Here is a 20,166-nt window from a genome sequence, read left to right as displayed (position 1 = left end):
GACTTCAGCCTCATGAGACGTTGAACGGTGAGAGATATTTTACAAGAAACTGTTGTACTTTTGAGGAAAAGTCTCCTGCCAGAGATGCGAAAAGCAGCTACAGCTGAACTTAAGCAGAGCGAAGTGAGTCTATGTTTTCCTTTATTTTATATTTTTAGCTTATACTCATCAACACATACTGAAACATATTTACAGACAAGATGGTTAGATGGACATACAAAGTTGTGGTTCTCAAGGTGGTTTGATTTTTGTTGAAAGGAAAAAATTGCTCTTTTTAACATTTGGGTTGCTGATCACCATCTAAAACCTTCATTGTTGGGCGTTGCCTAAATAAATGTCACTCAGATCTTCACCTTTGTTGACTTTGATTGAGCTGCTTTCTTGACACAACTCATCCAGGAAAGAGAAACACTTCAGCTTAATTGCCTTTGCTAAACACCTCCTTGAGGTCCAGGTATTCAGGAGGAATGGTTACATTAGTGTCTTTCTGTGGATGTGGACCTAGCAGACAATGTGGGTGGAGATACACAGTTCAGGTGGCGGAATTCAGACCATTTGTGAATTTCTCGTTCTGACCAGGAGATAGTGGGGTTATGTTTTTCTAACCAGAATAAACCTAGAATAAGTTAAAACTCTGATTGTTTTATGATGAAAAGGGACAAGCTTTCAGAATGTAAAGCACTGGTTTTGATGAGTACAGGCTGGGTCTGAGATGAAATGGCTCCTACTTGGGCTCCATCCAGCGCAGCTACTCACAGTGTCGTTGGCAGGTATTCTACAGGAGTGCAGAGTTGTTTAACGAGGCAGGAATGGATGAAGTTTCCTTCAGCTCTGGAATCCATAAGGGCTGAAACAACTACAGACACTGGACAGCAGACAATTACTGGCAACCAAAATTACTTGGAAACCAACCCCTTTGTGGGAACACTCACCACATTAGAATGCTCCTCGTGCTTTCCAGGGGTTGGCAAATCATTTTTGGGTGGCCTGGTCCTGCAATCCTGTATTTGATGACCAGCACCACCACAATACAGACAGAGGCCTTCTCAGCTGTCAGAACTTCTCCTACTTGGATAGGTGGGAGGAGTCACACTGCATGGGTTCTTCATTTTCCTCGTAAGTCAGGTGTTTAGGAGTAATTTAGGATTTCACAAGGTGTTTTTCCGAATTGTCAGTTTGTTTCAAGGCGGATAGACGGGGTAATTAGTTGGTCTAAGGAAAGGTCATCGTCTCTGCATGCCAGTACTGTTAGAATGTCTGCATTAAGCCCTTAGCAAATACGTCTAGTAGTGCTGTTTTCATTCCATCCACTACTAGAAGCTAATGTGCAGAATTCCAAAGCATATTCTACTACTGGTCGGTGGCCTTTACGTAGCTTGGTTAACATCTCGCCACTGACTTTTCCTTCATGGGGGTGATCAAATACTGTTTTGAACTCTTTTAGAAACTGGCTAAAGGACAGATTGTGAATGTGTGACCAACTTGCAGTGGCCCATTCCAAGGCTTTATCTGATATACCACAAATGAAGTTTTGGCCTGGTCGGAGCTAGTGGGTGAAGTGTCTAAAAACATGACACTTGTCAGGGTTACCATCAAATTTATCCCGTTTACTGACTGGAATAACAGCACTCGAGTTCATAGTTGTACTTGGGGGATTAGCAGGACTCACTACTGGCTCTGCTGTGTTGAGGCTCTGAAGTTGGGTGGTGAGATCCTTCACACTGTTAACCAGGAGCGCTAGCTGGGTTTGTTGTTCTGACCGTTGGTGACCTAAGGACTCCAGTGAATGAGTTACTCCTGCTAGCACATGTTGATGTCAGCTGAGCAGATGTCCTTGTTCAATCAGAGCTTTCTGTAAAGCCTCTGGATCCACCATCTGCATGATTGGCAAGGTATTCTGTAACGCGACAGAATGACGCAGACGCTCGCAGATAAAAGGTGAAGGAGAGGCTTTACTTGGGCAAACAGAATCCACAATCAGGTCACAGGCAATGGTCAAATCCAGAAGAGACAATAAACACAAAATCACAAACAGAACCAGGCGAAAAAGTCCAAAAGGGATCAGGTAAGAGGCAGGTCAAAAAACAAGGCAGAACAGGAATAAACAGTCAGAAATAATGCTCAGTAGCTCTGTGAAAAGAAGCAGTACGTCCCAATGAGACTATCTACAAGCCCAGGCTTTAAACTAAACCAATCAAAGCAGAACAGGAGTATCTGATCAGTACTCTGGAGAACTGGAGCGCTGAGTGGAGCATGAGAGTGAGGCTGGAGTCATGTGCCATCTGCCAGGGGATTCTGGGAGATTGAGTCCAAAGAGAGTTCAGAGCCAAAGTGAGTTGTGACACCAGAGTGGGCTGAGGAATATAACTTCTCCACAATACAAAAAAATAGGATGGACATTGAAGTTCTTCAGTATATCAGGTGGTACACTGAGTAAAGTTTTTTAGTAGCAGGGCTGTGCTGAATGGAAATGAGTGCAAATTACAGGGGTGTTCTAACCTACAACTGGCATTTAAAGGGGATTTTAAATGGTTTGCGCTGAATGCATATGTGGGAAGATACTGCACCTGCAAAACCTTCCTCTACGAACCCTGCCCCACCCTCTAAACCCAAACCCTGACCACAGGCCCAGAGTGGGCCTCCACTGATCTGAATATCTCTGCATAATTAAATTGTTAAGATGTAAACAAAGTCATTCAGAGTGATTTGACTTCAAATGCTCCATTAAAGCAGCTTACGAGTTAGAATTGTTCACAGTGGTGGTGATGGGAACCAGACGTCTGAAGGATTGAATGCCTCTGAAAGCTCCTTCCCAGAGAACATATATTTTTAAATATATAGCGGAGGGATACATGTATGGTGCTGTGAGGCAATAGTCCCCAAATAAAACTCATTTTTCCAGATTTGCCACTATGTTATCATTATAAATAACACCTAAATGAACAGAACACATATAGGTTCACGTGTGGTTTTGGATAGTAAAGGAAATAGCAATTTCTGTGTTATATACATCGTGACCCATGGTTCCTATCACCGCCACTGCAAAGAAATGTAAATTGGCATTTTTCTTTACAATGAAATTTCATATCAAAGCACTCTGAATGGTTTACATCTCATTGACTGAATTAAACAGAAATTCTAAAAAATCTGTGGAATTGTGCTTTAATATATTATTTGTCATGTTAGTACTGATGTGCAGTATTGCATCCCTCAGTCTCATCAGTTTGACAGAATTCACAATTTTGCATCCTTTTTGCATTTTTATCCATGAATATTCTCACACTATAATACCCAGCATGCATTGCACAAATAAGTCCTCACTGTGTTCTGCAGAAATCCACTGATCTAGAGGTTCATAAATATATATGTGATATTTGGCTTCCTATCAGCAACCTTAGCTATATGGTGCAAACCTAAAAATATGGTTCTTCAAGCGTTCTTTGGTAAATAAAATGGTTCTATATAGAACCATGAACACTCAAAGAACCCTTTGCATGATTATGCGGTTCTTTGCATCATGAAAGCATTATTCAGATTGATGGACAATGGGCTGTAGGTGGTTCTATATAGAACCTTATTGAAAAGGGTTCTATATAGCACCAAAAAGGTTCTGCAGTAGTTACAATGTCAAGCTTGTATCAACAGAAGAACCTTTTTTGATGCTATATGGAACCCTTTTCAAAATGGTGCTATGTAGAACCACCTTTGGCACATTCTCCATCAATCTGAAGAACACTTTTACCATGCAAAGAACCATTTAAGAATTCAAATGACTGCTTGAGTCTTCACGGTTCTAAATAGATCTCTCATGGTTTTAAATAGAGTTGTCTTTACTCAGGAACCCTTGAAGAACCATCTTTTTAAAGAGTGTACAGCATTGTGGTTTGTGGTTACATAGAGCGGAGGTCACTACTAGGCAGACCATGGTCCGGACAGAGGCTGTACCCAGAAGCTGTCCTATGCAGACCTGGACCTATAACCAATAAACTATGGAGAATTATTTAATTTAGACGGGGTGGTCCTATTTTAAAAAGCTTTTCTAGGCTTAATGGCCCGGCTTTAGCAGCCCAGAAAACTCACATGCATTGTAAATATCACATGTGATGCTACTCAGCCAATCAGATCTGTGCTAAAAAAGACTATAAGTGTTGTTGAAATATGACGGAATTGTAATTTATTTGACTTGACATTCAGTTGTTGACGATAAGATGTTGGTATAACTACTAGGCAACATCAGTATTCAGTATATGGCACTGAGTCATGATGCAAGTTAGACATTATGATGTCCTTAACCTTTGCTTGAGGAAATTTCTCTAACTGGACCTTATTGATTTTAATTAAATACCCCTGACATACAGCTTTAACATCATATATGGCACTGGTGACCAGCCTCCTCCTGGAGATCTAGCTTCCAGCAACTTTATCAGTTGGTCAAGTAGTTCAAGCCTATGTCCTCCAGCCCATGAGCTGGAAATCAATTAAAGGTTTAATCCCTTAACATTCCAGATTTCTTTAGTGCAAAGCCTTATTATTCAGTAACTACATGGACTTTAATACAAATTAATGCAGCTATTCCTAGGTTAAACTTTGGGCTCACCAGCAGGCCCATTACTTATTAAGGGTTAATATGAGTAGATCCTTTAAGATCCTTTAAGACCATAATGAAAGTGACAGCTAATCCCTTAGAATCCCAGGCTTATTATTTACTAGGGCTTATTATTCAGTAACTACATGGACTACAAATTAATGCAGCTGTTCCTAAGTTATAGAAGTGTGTAATGAAACTTTGGGCTTACCAGCAGGCCTATTACTTGTTAAGGGTTAATGATGAAAGTGACAGTTAATCTCTTAGAATCCCAGGATTATTACTAGGGCTTATTATTCAGTAACTAGCGGGACTTCAAGGCAAACTGGCTGGGCTATTCTTGGTTTTAGAAGTCTGTAATAAAACTTTGGGCTGTGGCCATTTAAAGGATTAAATGAAGGATATTTCATTGGCAAAAACATTTGTTGTTGATTCCTACCTCCTCACAAAATAAGACACGAGGAAAAGATGGAAGGGAAGGAAACAATGCTCAATTAAAGATATGAGTGTTTACTCAACAACTCAAGGGCTGCATCCAAAACCACTTAATTATAGTACAAAACATTCTACACAAATGAATGGACTTCTATTAGTGATGTGCTATTTTTGGCATCCTATTGTCACCCCACTGCTGCACTCCTAATGCTGGCCTACAAAGCCAAAATTGGACCAGCCCCTACTGACTTGATGGCAATGGTGAAATCTCGAACTGTACCACAAGCCCTTGACCCGCCATCCTTCAAGGCGTGTGGAAGACAAGCGTCAATGTTCTCCGTAACCAAGTGGTGGAATGAACTCCCACTGGCTGTCCGTACTGCAGAGTCTCTTGCTGTCTTCAAACACAGACTGAAGACACATCTCTTTACACAGCACTTAAATGAGCATTGAGTTATGTACTGATTGCAACATATCGTTCTGCACTTATATATTGTATTTTATTGTATTGCACTATGTATTGTAGTTTACTGTAGTGTATTGTAGTGTATTGCACTGTTCTGTGTTCCACTCTGTTCCTTTTCTTTCGGTATTAACAGTGACTTTCTGTTTCTAGCAGTATCTGAGCTCAGGACTGTCCTTCTCTCTAACCTAATGGTAACTAGCAAAGATACTTTCTCTAGATTGACAAAGCACTTCTTGTAAGTCGCTCTGGATAAGAGCGTCTGCTAAATGCTGCTAAATGTAAATGTAAACTAATCAGTATGGCAGTATGCGGTTTTGGACGCAGCCCTTATCTTCTCAAGACTTGGTTAGACCAGGTGTAACAGACTAGGATTCAGATGAAACACTGTAGAAAGCTTAATCTCCAGGAGGAGGGTTGATGACCACTGAATGAATGAATGAATGAATGAATGAACTTTGTCATTGCACAATTTACTCGTACACTTGAATATCGAAGTACAACCCCCCCTGTCTTTTAGTCTGTTTGTCCTTGTTTTCATTGGTCTGTAACGTCTGCCAGATGGCATCAGTTCCAACATTCGGTACCCTGAGTGTGTGATGTCTTTTTTAATCCTGTCTGCCCTTCTGAGACACTGCTGTATATGATGTGAAAATCATAATGCTGGTCTGTAGAGTCCATATACAATGATGTACACTAACTGGCCACTTGTTTAGGAACAATAATACTTGGACCTGTGTTTGCTTGAACAAGATGCTCCTTAGATATCCTGGTGCGTGTTGATATGATTGCATGTAGATTGGTCAGATGCACATTAATACTGCAAATCTTTCACTGTACCATGCATGTGGTTAGCAACAACGCTCAGATAAGCTGTGAACCAAGATGAAACTCATCACACAATCATACCACCATCATCAGCTTCAACTGCTCACACAAGGCAGGTTGAGTCCATAAATTCGTTACCCTACTATCTGCAGAAATCAAGGTTCCTCAGACCAAGTGGAGCTGTCCAGTAGGTGAACCTGTACCCCCTCTAGCCTCAGGTTCTGGTTCTCAGCTGACAGGAGGGAACCCTAATGTAGTCTTCTGCTGTTGTAGCCCATCCACCTTGCGGTTTGATGTGTTCAGAGATGCTTTTCTGAACGTCGCTGTTGTAAAGAGTGGTTATCCAGCCTTCCTGTCAGCTTGAGCAAGTCTAGCCATTCTCCCCTGGCCTCTCTAAACAAGGTGTTTTTGCCCACAGAACTGCTGCTTACTGGATGTTTCTTGCTTTTTGTGCATTCTGTGTAAACTCTAGAGCAGGATGCACAACTTCAGTCATAGAGGGTCAGTGTCCAGCAGAGTTTGGTGACCTCCCTGCTTAAGCCTGATTCAACTCAGTGGATATGCTTAGTGGGTGTTTTTGAATAGGGGAACTACCAGTGGCTTAACTAGGATTTTATTTTATGCCCTCCACCAAAATATAAAAAATACTTTCAATTAATAGAAAATTGGCAATGTAATTTGCCTGAATTTTGCCTGTTTGATGGATAGTACATGACTGAGGTGTCCTTGAGCAAGACACCTAACCCCCAATCGCTCCCTGGGTGCCATGGATAGGGCTGCGTACTGCCCCTAGTGTGTGTGTATTTACTAGTGTGTATGTGGTGTTTCACATCATGGATGGGTTAAATGTGGAGGTGGAATTTCCCCATTTGTGGGATTTAAAAAGTATCACTTAATTTGTGTTTAGTCTTATATTATATTATATTATATTATATTATATTATATTATATTATATCTCAAATGAGTTGACACTCTCATGGAATGACACTAAACCCACTAGTATCTAATGTTTTTGGTTTGCTACATAACATTGAAATAAATACAAACAAAGATAAATGCATTGCAAATAATGTTTGTCAGTGAAGTTTTTAATATTTACTACCTATTATTTATTATGTTGTCTAGATTTATTATGTTGTGTAGATACAGTTAGAAGAATACAGGTTTGTTTCAGAAACATTTATTAACTACTTGGACAATACTTGTAAGTTAAAGCTCAGTGCCACCTTTAATCCTTCAAATGTAAGACTTTTGCTTGTATGCTGTATGATCTGTGTTCAGCTTGAGCATGAAGGACGAATATAACAAAGTCTAGTATATCTCATCCATAATCTGTATATATCCAAATCATTGAATTCAGGTGTTCCAATCACTTCCATGGCCACAGGTGTATAAAGCCGAGCCCCTAGGCCTGCAGACTGCTTCTACAGACATTAGTGAAAGAATGGGTCGCTCTCAGGAGCTCAGTGAATTCCAGCGTGGTACCGTGATCGGATGCCACCAGTGCAACAAGTCCAGTCATGAAATTTCCTCTCTACTAAATATTCCACAGTCAACTGTCAGTGGGATTATAACAAAGTGGAAGTGATTGGGAATGACAGCAACGGGGTCAGCGGATGCTGAGGCACAGAGTGCACAGAGGTCACCAACTTTATGCAGAGTCAATCATTACAGACCTCCAAACTTCAGATTAGCTCTAGAACAGCATAGAGAGCTTCATGGAATGGGTTTCCATGGCTGAGCAGCTGCATCCAAGCCTTACATCACCAAGCGCAATACAAAGAGTCGAATGTAGTCGTGTAAAGCGCCGCCGGACTCTAGAGAAGTGGAGACGTGTTCTCTGGAGTGACGAATTACACTTCTCCATCTGGAAATCCAATTGACGAGTCTGGGTTTGGAGAACCAGGAGAACGGTACTTGTCTGACTGCATTGTGCCAAGTGTAAAGTTTGGTGGAGGGGGGATCATGGTGTGGGGTTGTTTTTCAGGAGTTGGGCTCGGCCCCTCAGTCCCGGTGAAAGGAACTCTTAAAGCTTCAGCACCAAGAGACTTTCATGCTCCCATTTTTGTGGGAACAGTTTAGGGACGGCCCCTACCTGTTACAACATGACTGCACACCAGTGCACAAAGCGAAGTCCATAAAGACATGAATGAGCGAGTTTGGTGTGGAAGAACTTGACTGGCCTGCACAGAGTCCTGACAGAACACCTTTGGGATGAATTAGAGCGGAGACTGTGAGCCAGGCCTTCTCGTCCAACATCAGTGTCTGACCTCACAAATGCACTTCTGGAAGAACGGTCAAAAATTCCCATAAACACACTCCTACCCTTGTGAAAAGCCTTCCCAGGAGATTTGAAGCTGTTATAGCTGCAAAGGATGGGCTGAGATCATATTAAACCCTATGGTTTAGGAATGGGATGTCACTCAAGTTCATATGCGTGTGAATGCAGACGAGCAAATACTTTTGGCAATATAGTGTGTGTATATATATATATACACACATACATACATATATGGACAGTTGACCATTTCGTACCTGTGCATTGCTGCTCTAGAGACTGTTATGTATGAAAAATCCAGATAAACAGATTCTTCAATGCTCTAAAGACCCTGTCTCTGCACCAACCATGCCACAGTTGAGTCACTCTGATTTCTCGTTCTGATGTTTGATGCCAACACTAAAGCTCCTGACCTCTGTCTGCATGATTTTTATGCTCTGGGCTGCTGCCACATAATTGGCTGACTGAAAAATTGCATGGCTAAGCAGGTGTACTGGTGTTGCTATTAAAGTGCCTGGTGAGTTTACAATGATGTATCATTCAGAGTAATAGGCTGATGCGACTGGAAGTGTGACTCTGACTTTGTTCAACTGAACATATTGCTGTTGAATATGAACAAAAGCAGACATGCACTTTTTTACAGTTTTACAGATTTATTGAGAAAACAGCAGAGAGAGAGAGAGAGAGAGAGAGAGAGAGAGAGCATGATCTGTAGGGCACGTTCTCTCAGAGCACACTGATCTGACAGTCCCATACATTTGCATTTTTCCCTCTTTTTTTTGTTTTTTTTTGTTTTTTTGGTGAGCTGGGTCGGACCTGATGAGCCGGCAGAGTCCGTCCCGAACAAGCGCAAGAGTCCCTGCACTTCGCCACGGAGACAAGGAATAAATAAATAAATAAGACAGCGGCTGGTGTGCGAATGTTGGACAACAGAGCTCTGTATGAGCTCGACAGAGGCAGTGTGCACACACACACACGCACAAGCGCACCTGGCTGTATGAGAACGATGCTGAAGGGCGGACAACAGCACGACAGCATTACATCCACACAATACGACAGGCACGTACTGGAGGGCCGCAAAGGGCCCTGAGGAAAGAAGAGCAGATGCACTGTATGAGTGTCTAATGCTGTTTTTCCACCAGGCGGTGTGTTAGGGCTCTGTACAATTACTGTCATATGCAAAAGTTATAGAAGACACTTTGGCTCAAATTACACATTTTGTTGGTTTTCTAAGCTAAATTAAGTAACTCATCCTCTATAGAGAACACACTAAAATATTGCAATTGGACAAAAAATGTAAAAAAATGTAATATATTGGAAAAAATAAAACAAATCAAGTGTGCCATAACTTTAGCACAGGCCGCATTAAATGTTTTATTTCTCTCCCATATGTTCAGCTCAGCAAATAAACAGCAATTGTGCAGAAGTGTAGTCTCTGTAGAAGATGAGCAGAACTTATAATCACTCAACAAAGCATGCAATTTGCCCGGGACGGTCAAACTTTTGCAAACAACTGTACAAATCAGTGATTATGCATTTCGTGGTTAGTTGTACTACCAAGGGAGCTGTACCGTACCCGAGTACCCATGCTTCATTTGGTTACCCTTCTCTTTGGGGTACTGTGGGCACTAATTGTTGCTGCTGTTGTTTGTGTTTACTGTTGTGAGCAGACAAGCTGAAGGGAACTCCGCCTACTTTCACTGCTATGTTACGCAATGGGTATTGGACACACTGTCTGGTGGAAAAACTCTGTGTTTCTGGGTTTAAAGAACAACCCATTTCAACCCATGTCTATCTGCTGCATCTTGTGCTGAAACTTGACTACTCTTTCCAAAAAAGGGTTCTTTGTAGTACCAAAAACGGTTCTATGACTTGTAACAATACTTTGAATACTTTAGATACGTTGAATACTTTAGGTGCTGTATATTACCATTTCTTTAAAGGCAGTTCTTTAAAGAACCATATCATCGCTGTCAGAATAAAACCTCTTATCTCCAAAATGGGAACTTTACAGGAGAAGGAAAAAACCCACCTTACTTTTAATGTGAGTCAATGGAGCCAGACTTTTTTCCAAGTAATTTTGGGTCATTTCTGTTGATCCATTCATCATGAAATTTCTACACAATGTAAAGGGCAACAGGTATTTTCAAATTATGACAAAAACTGAAAAACAACAAATGGAGATATGAGGTTTTGTTCCGACAGCAGCGAAATACAACAGGTACTGTGCAAAAGTCAGAGAGCACCTTTCATTCGTTTCATTTGTAGTCAAAACTGTCATTAAGTACAATTTATCCTTTTTCAGTGGCAGGAAAAAAGCGGAAAACCTCTTTAGAGGATATTTTACATAAAAGCCTCAATAACTATAATACGTGTTTCAGTATTTTGTGTGTCCGCTCTTCACCTTCATTAAAGCTGCCATTCTTTTCAGGAGACTTGCTGAGTTTTTCAGTGAAATTTGCAGAAATTTTCCACACCTCCAAAGTTCAGTCGTTCAGCTGGTTGCATTTTCTGCTTCTTACAATCCAAATAATCAAACACATTCAGTGATGTTGAGGTCTGGACTCAGGGGTGGTCAGCCCATTGTTTTGAGAATACTGGCAGCTTATTTTTGTCATTCTTTCATTTCTTGACAGCTACACATCCTTTCAGACCCATAGCGCTGAGTGGTCTTCTCACAGTGGAAGGACGGGCAGAAACCCCTGTGGATGTTTTCAGATCTGAAGCAGCTTGATTTTCTCCTCTCTCTCAGAGATGAAAGCTGTTTATCTGATGGGAACAGTGTTAAAGGTCTTCCAGGTCTTGCACGGTTGTGAGTCTCACTTTCTCTTATTAAATCATTTTTTATTAAAACGTTTTTTTTTTATAACTCCAGTAATGGAAACTCCTGTTTTTCCACTTATCTTCCTTTAACTTAATGGCTCTTTTGACAGAAAATCTAATAAATGAAGGGTGGTCTCTGACTTTTGCCCAGTACTGTACATCACAGAGAGAGAAAAAAAAGACGTATGCATTCAAACGACTCTGATCTGCTATGGTTCTATATATATCCATAGTCTTTCCTAAGAACCCTTGAAGAAGCACTTTTTTAAGGGTGTGTCATGGACAATAATGTTGACGTGAGCTAAGAAAAGAACAGAAAACTCACTGATTTGAAACTCACACAGCCACAGCAGAAGCCAGTAAGAAGGTGCTAAAGCAACTGCCCATTGACTTCTATTATAAGTGTTCTGAGTCAACCAGTTTTCTGTTTTGAGCACATAAGAAACACATCAAAGTTCCTGCCTGTGGTCGTGGACTGTAAGATACAGGTGCAGCAGATAGCCGTTAGGTTAAAAAATACAAGTTTCTTTAAGAGCGCTGATCTACAGTCAGCCCCCCAGTGTCCAGATAGTCACAGCCATTATATAAGAACTGACTGCAGATCAGCACTTTTCTCCTGTTAAACTGCGCGTGGGCTTCAAATCCCCCAAAATATGAGTACATGTTTGTAGTGTATGTTTACATGAAGGCACTCTTGTGTATGAGAGTGAGCTGCCATGTGTGTGTTTGAGAGATGGACAGTGCGTTACTGAGAGGCTGAAAGGCACTAAGCCTAATGTGTTGATTATGTGTCTGATGTGCCTACATGTGGCTGAATAATGCCGGGCGGGTAGGTGTGTGTGCTAGCAAATGTTAAAGGGGAACTCCACCGATTTTTAAAAATTTCTGTATAAATAAATCTTTAAGATGTAAACAAAGTCATTAAGAATGGTTGGTGTGAAATGCTCTGTTCTACAGAAACTTACAGACTCAGAATTGTTCACAGCGGTGCTGATGGGAACCAGAAATCACAGAAAGGTATTAGATGAAACAGTTACAAATGCTCTGCTTGATGCCTGAGACATTACTTTATGATCTGTTTTGGCCTAAAATATGCTTGCAGGGTGGAGGGGTATATGCAGGGTGTTGTAAGGCAAAGTAAAATAAAAACAAAGAAAGAAAAGCTTTTTGGATTTAAGACTATTTGACCACTGTCTATATTACATATAAAAACTCAGAAGACACGAGCAGGTTCACTAACAATAAAAAAAAAAAAAAGTTGTTTGTGTTGTAGGCATTGGGCCTCATTCACCAACATACCCCCCTTTTAAGGTTGGTCTTAAATGTGTTTTTGAGAAAAGTCCTAAGAAAAAGTCGCAGAACTGTTCACAGCTTTGTGCTCGAGAGTGTTTGAGATTCTTTTCATGCCTAAGAACAAATCCCAAATAAGAAAAAACTGGTGAGTGGTCAGAATCCTTGTGAAAACTGCGTAAAAGTGGGTTTTAACAAGAGGTTTTTTTTTCGTAAGAACAGTTGGTGAATGAATCCCATTGTCCTGTAAAGTGTTACCATATTCTATATATACTACTGACCACAACACTGCAATGCATTTGTTGTCCAAAAATGAACAAAGCCAGGCTTTAAAATGACTGTGACTGCTGTTTCTCGCTATGTGACATATTTGTGTCCATTCTTATAGCTAACACTGTTATACAGAGCCAGAAAGCACATAAGGAAGTCTACTTGAGATTCTAACTCAATGTGCTCTAAAGCAAGTGCCTGGTAATTTAAGCCCCGCGGTTCAATCTTTGTAAAAAGTGGGTTTCATGAAGGAGTTTCTTCTTAAAAACGATTGGGAGGCCTATTGACCCCTGGTTCCTATCACCACTAGTGTAAAGAAATCTGAGTTGGTTCGTTTCTGTACAGTGAACCATTTCACATCAAACCACTCTGAATGACTCTGTTTACATCTCCGAGACAGATATACACCTAATTAAAGCACAAAGCTGAATTCCCCTTTAACTGAGTTACCAATGAGAAAATCAAGAAAAAACAAATCAAAACAAAACAGCATTTAAACACAACTGGGCAGACTTTGTTTTCCACACACAGGGCGATCACTCACTTCTGCTTATTGCTCCTCTAGTTAGCAGGTTCAAAGCAGGGCAGACTAGATTTATGTCATGTTTTCATTCAGAGATTTGCTGAAAAACCCACATGGCAGCAGCTCCATTCATTTCTTAAATGAAATTTGGAAGAGGCAGAGCGAGAGAGAGCGAGAGAGGTTGAGAACACGTGGTTTGAATTTCATAGCCACGTTTTGCTCTTCACATCGCTAGGGGGGCTACCGGTGAGTTCGAGAGCTTGTAAGTGTGTCCTGTAAGATCAGGAGCTCTGATGCAGCTAACCAACAGGCACGTTAATCCGTCCAGCCATCTAGAGAAGCAGAGAGAGCTGTAGTCAGTCAGGCTGAGTCAAATTTACCAGCGTAGGATTTTTGTGCAGACAGAGAGACGCAGACGCTGGGCACACCCCGTCTGTGGCTGTCAGATATATAAATAAGCAATTTCATCATTTTCAGCCTCGTCTAATTCCCAGTCAACGCAAACAAAGAGCACGGAAAAGACAATTCGACAGACGAAAGCACCCAACTCCTTTGAAAGGCTTAAATTGGAAAAAGAGTGTGTACAATACGGCAATCATCTAATGGATGAAACAGATTCTGTCTAGCTCTCTCTCTCTCTCTCTCTTCCTTGCCTTCCCTTTTTATCCCTTTGACTGAGTGAGTGAGTGAACCTTTCCCATGAGAACAGCTCAGAAAAACAAAGCCTTGCTCACTTCTGTACGCCCCTCGCCACATAAGAGCCTGGCAACAACGTACCGCGTAAGAAGGACGAAAGCATTAAAAATCATAATAATTCCATTTTACAAATCTACCACTAAGCTTGGTTTTGTTTTTTGTTTTTTTTTCCTGGAAAAAATATTAAATCTTCCTCGTTTCCTTTTCACAAAGTAATTATTTAAATAATCTTTTGTTGAGCTGCTCGCAGCTACTTTTCATAAGACAATAAGAACACAGAGAAAACAAAACGACAAAAAAAAATCCCTTAATTTTAAAAGATGGCTGGGAATTCATAGGAGCAAGTGCCCTGGGATCAGTCAAAAGGTCAGTGGACCCTCGCTGACCGCTGACCTCCTCTGAGTACGAGGCCTGTCTCTCACACTGGCATACGCCCACTACACAAAGGCACCACTCAACGCCACTTTAACATCCTCCTGTGTGCACATACAGGCCGTCCTTTACATATGCGTGTAATTACACATGTACTGACGCTGGCCGTTCGACAGAGGATGGCTGCAGATTTGGGGGAAACAATACTGACTGGGGTGTGGAAGATTACAGCCATTGACCTTTGTCCTGTACTTGGTATTTGGGTACAGAAGAGAACTCCAACACTGAGAGTCTTTTTCGCTCATGAAGTGTTCTCACACATGAAGCACTGAAAATGAAAAAATGAGGGTAGGTGGCTGGAAAAATCATTACTGACGCTATTACAGTAAATGAGCCAGTGGCTCGGATTGTGTCATATTGCTTGAGGATATAAACAGTAATATGATCTTTATCTTACAATTCAATGGACGCACGTATTGACACAGGCATCGCCTCATTATGCCTGAATACCAGATTCTTCCAACATGACATCATGAGCAAATACAGTACGTTATCTCCCTCATGTCTGAACGACTTCCATTCAATCACAACACAGCAGATGCCACGGTCTGTGGTCTTCAAAAAGTTCAAAGTTTTTGGTCTGTCCCCTGCGACGCCAGTTGATCAAGGGCTCCCCGGCTTCCACCGATCGTCTGGTTAAGTTAAGCTCAGCTCTTCAGAGTTTGCGTGCACAAGTATGCATGAAAAACTGTCCATGGTTCACCGTCCTACTGCACTTTCAGGTAGCTTGGGGTAGAGTAGTTAAACATGAGGAAGTCCAGCTTGTAGAGCTCGTAGAGCTGGCTCTGCTGTCGGGCGCTAATGTTGTGGAAGAAGGCAGCCGTCATCTGATCAGTGGTGCGGGTGGACTTGGCATAGGATGGGAAGCGCAGCTGTTCACCTGCGCCGGCCAGCCGCAACACGTAGCTGGCATCCTCCTCCAGTGTCTCATACTTGCCTACCAGGTCGTAGTGGATGTGGCAAGGGTGGCACAATGAGTAGACGGTCTGCCAGTGCTCATTGAGTGGCGCCTCACGCCTTGTTGCTGGATCCACCAGGTACTCGGCGAACTCGGGGAACTTGACGTCGGCGCCGCCCTGCAGAGCCTCGGCCGTGGCGTTCTTACGGTAGCGCCGCACGATCTTGGTGCCGTAGCGCTTGTGGAAGGACGTGTTGTAGCGCAAGGTGAACTTGTTTCGGTAGGCTGACACCAGACGCTCGAAGGGCTCACGCACGAACAGGAACTTGAGGTAGCTCTTCAGCCGGTGGTTGATGTCGGCGATGCTGTACTGGTTGAGCGTCCGGAGGTTGGAGGGCACGTGTGCCTCGTTGGATGGGATCTCCATGGGGTCGGTGTACTTGCCGCGTCCGCTCAGCACCATCATCACCCGTTTCCAGTTGGTGCAGGCCACCTTGGGCACGTAGCAGTAGATCAGCTCATGCTCCTCATCAACCACCAGGTGCTTCAGGTCGCCGGGAGTCAGCACACGCCGTTTCCGGCTCGAGGCACTGTGGGCACGACACGTCTCTGCAACCTGGTCCCGGCGGGCCTGGTGGAGGAGCGCAGCTCTGGAGAACTCCGCCTGGGGGAAAACAAGAAGAAACATTTGTTTAGCATCACTAGCATGCAGAGATTCACCAATCAGGCATAACGTTATGACCACCTCCTTGTTTCTACGCTCACTGTCCATTTTATCAGCTCCACTTACTGTATAGCTGCACTTTGTAGTTCTACAGTTACAGACTGTAGTCCATCTGTTTCTCTGATACTTTGTTAGGCCCCTTTTACCCTGTTCTTCAGAGCTCAGGACCCCCATGGACCCTCACAGAGCAGGTACTATTTGGGTGGTGGATCATTCTCAGCACTGCAGTGACACTGACGTCGTTGTGGTGTGTTAGTGTGTGTTGTGCTGGTCTGAGTGGATCAGACACAGCAGTGCTGCTGGAGTTTTTAAATCCCTCAGTGTCGCTGCTGGACTGAGAATAGTCCACCAACCAAAAGTATCCAGTCAACAGCGTTCTGTGGGCAGCAATCTGAGACCACTGATGAAGGACGAGAGGATGACCAACACAAACTGTGCAGCAGCAGATGAGCTGTCGTCTCTGACTTTACATCTACAAGGTGGACCGACAAGGTAGGAGTGTCTAATAGAGTGGACAGTGAGTGGACATAGTGTTTAAAAACTCCAGCAACACACTAACACACCACCACCACCACGTCAGTGTCACTGCAGTGCTGAGAATGATCCACCACTTGCTCTGTGAGGGTCCATGGGGTCCTGAACACTGAAGAACAGGGTAACAGAGTATCAGAGAAACAGATGGACTACAGTCTCTAACTGTAGAACTACAAAGTGCAGCTATACAGTATGTGGAGCTGATAAAAACGGACACTGAGCGTAGAAACAAGGAGGTGGTCATAATGTTATGCCTGAGTGGTGTTCAGGAGCCTGAAATTTGGAAGAGCTTGCTCAGTCCGAAGCAGCAGTATCGGTTTGAACTCCAGGTGCAGTCCAAATCAGTTTCTTATCACTTGAATTGTTAGCCAGCTATGGAAGCTTACGAACTTTACAGGAGGAGGGAAAAATGTTCTTAAGTTTAGCTGGGCTTTTTGAACTTTGCCCAAAAAAAAAGACAAAAAAAAACCAATAGAAATAAATAGAAGTATTTTTATTCAACAGTGATGATTTATCATCAAGCATAACTAACTAGCTGCTTAGGATTACACTGAGCAATAAGGCCAGCATGGCCAAGTTTTATGCATTCTCCGGTATAAAACGATTATGAATGGTTCTTCGCTCCCCTGGTCACTAACAAAGGCTGTTGTTGCCAAAAAGTTGATTTCATTTTTAAGGTGAAGGGCAAAAAGATGCTGTTCGCTCTGCTTTCCTGCCCCGCTCACTGCTGTTCAAACAGAGCAGCAGCCTGATCAAGGTTGCCAGATTGGGCAGGATGCCACAGCTTAGCATTTTAATGCAACTCTCCATGGAAATATTTACTCAGCACTAATGTTTTTCATTGTCTAATAGTGTTTCAAATTTTATTACAAAGTAAAATAAACAGATACATTTGATGCAATATACTGATTTGACTGATTCTGATACTGATCTTTCAAACATCCTTCGATTAAAAAAGACTGTATTGTTCATGTTCTGCAGACAGAATTATTTGGCTTCCGAAGTTCCATTCGAATAGAGTACTGGCACTTTATGAAAACAAGCAAATGACAAAATCATTGTCCCAGAGTTTATAATCTATGATAAGCTCTACAGCCGATCAGACAGACTAAGCAAATGCATCCTGGGCCTGTTCACTAGACATGGTCCCTCGGCTTCACCTCTAACACATCGGCGTGCAAGATGCTTAACATTGCACTCACACAGTCATGAACACGCACAATTTCACACACATGTGAGACTCTTTCAAGTCTAGAGCAGACCAATTACCAGACTAGACTCTGCACGGCTGGGATTCCCCCCGCAGTGCACCAGCTAACGCAAACTGCCTTTAGTATGTGATGCTTTAAGTGCATCATCATAATTGTTTCATGGCAAACATTAGTATTCACAGCACGGCCTTATGCTCTTGTAAGCTGGCTTTCCTTGACCCCCATTCCTTTTTCATCAAACGTCTGAGAAGATCAAAGGACTGCTGAGCGAATCTCTGGCATGAATGGTCAAGCTGTTAGGCAGTCCAGCACAGGGAATGTTTTAAGATGCAGGTAAATGCTTTAGATGGTCCTTTAATCTATATAATGCTTATGGAACTTGTAAAACGGCATTGTAGAAGTCTGGGTATAGCAGCATTTAGACTGTGTGTCTCTGCACTAAATGATCTTTTTTAGGATATTAGAGCTACAAAACTGCTGTATATACAGGTCCACTTTGTCAAATAATATAATGATCATTATTATATTATAATGCACTTGTTAAGCCTTAACAAACCAGCAGTTGGTAAGCAACAGGGTGATTATTACTAGGTTATTAAGCAAGGCAAACCACTCCTGGTCTCGGTATTGACTAGGTATAAATAAGGCTTAATAGGTGCATTAATGTTAGGATTAGCATTGGCAAATTCCTAGTTCATCCTAGTTAATGGAGTAATTAGCTGCTGGTTAATCAGATATTGGCTTGATCTTAAGAACATAATGGGCATGTAAAATATTATAATCAGTGCTGTGGAAAATGTTTGACTCATCCTAGTCATTGTTTAATATAGTCGAAATGAGCAGCCAGTTAACTACCGTGCTTGGTACTACTGGCTTATTAAGGCTTAATAAGTGCATTATAAGAGCATTATAATCCCCCCCCCCCCATACTGAGGTGTTACCCTACATTATGTTTTGTATTTGTGTATGTATCCTTTCCCATTTAAGTGAAGTGGCTTTTTCAGCAGCCAAATTTTACTTTTATTCTGTGTGACTGTGGCTTAAGACTTGTGAAGCCGCATGTTACAGTGATTTTACCAAGTCGCTGTGTACTAAGGTTGTAGTATGTCGTACTCACGACTTTTCAGCTATGGTCTGTCACATATTTTCTTCATCCTCTGCATTTTTATCGTTGTTGAAGCTTTTGTATTCTGCCACAAGCAAATTGAGCTGTTCTGCTGCCATCATGATTTGTTTGGATTGCAGCCGTGACAGCTGACCTCTGATTTGTCAGCCTTTTTAAAAACACCTTCCCAGATAATCAAGCTGATGTCAAGTAGGAATTTTACACATCGTTGCTGATAGTTTCAGACTCCATGTGGAAGTTGCCATTAATCCCTTAAAATCCCAGGCTTAGTACATACCAAGGCTTATTATTTAGTAGCTAAAGGGTATTCAACGCAAACTGTTTGAGCTATTCTTAGGTTATAAGGTTAGTTCCTCTAAACATGGGCTGGAGGTTAGTGAACCAGCCCTGTGATCAGAAGGTTGCCAGTTCGATCCCCAGAGCTGACAGTACATAACTGAGGCATCCTTGAGCAAGACACCCAACCCCCCACTGCTCCCTGGGCGCTGTGGATAGGGCTGTTCACTGCCCCCTAGTGTGTGTGCTCACTAGTGTGTATGTAGTGTTTCACTGCACGGATGGGTTAAAATGTGGGGGTGAAATTTCCCCGTTGTGGGACAAATAAGGGTCACTTAACTTAAAACAATAATATTTACATTTCAAAATAATTTTAACCATGTTTGGCCTCAGACATAGGAGCTTGTGTGATTTTATTATAGAAAAAAAAACAATATTATTAAAACACACCAGTGTTTAATAAAGCATTCATTTATCATTAACAAGTCACAATAAGCAGTTATTTCACTGTGTAATGTAGTGTATTTAACAGGCTATGGTTGCCAAGCAACAAACTGGTCAAAACACAATGACTTAACTGATTAATACTGAACTCCACTAATGCATGCAGTCATATCTGTGTGATTCATGCATTTTAAACAGCTTCCACTGTGACCCAGCTGACTCCGCAAAGGTAGATGCTGAACCTTTATTCCTTATCAGCGGATGCTCAAAAGGGAATGTTACTGAGCTGTGGCTGCTGGCTGGACAAACAGTCTTTCCCAAAGGCCAGAA

At 42.0% G+C, this 20,166-nt stretch overlaps 1 protein-coding gene across 2 annotated transcripts in view; it reads right to left on the bottom strand.

Moving 5' to 3' along the window:
• Positions 1-11,368: 11,368 nt before the first annotated feature.
• The window catches only part of chst11 (carbohydrate (chondroitin 4) sulfotransferase 11), an 88,166-nt gene continuing 79,368 nt past the window's right edge, over positions 11,369-20,166 (bottom strand). For both annotated transcript variants that reach the window (XM_017698903.2, XM_017698905.2), the window contains exon 3: positions 11,369-16,185. In XM_017698903.2, the coding sequence (XP_017554392.1) occupies positions 15,331-16,185 (855 nt within the window). In that variant the 3' untranslated portion in view covers positions 11,369-15,330. The remainder of the gene's footprint in view (positions 16,186-20,166) is intronic.

The sequence above is a fragment of the Pygocentrus nattereri genome, chromosome 1 (genome assembly GCF_015220715.1).
Source record: "Pygocentrus nattereri isolate fPygNat1 chromosome 1, fPygNat1.pri, whole genome shotgun sequence".
Lineage (NCBI taxonomy): Eukaryota > Metazoa > Chordata > Actinopteri > Characiformes > Serrasalmidae > Pygocentrus > Pygocentrus nattereri.
Note: the sequence above shows the minus strand (reverse complement) of the source record. Positions and strands in the feature narration are given on the sequence as shown.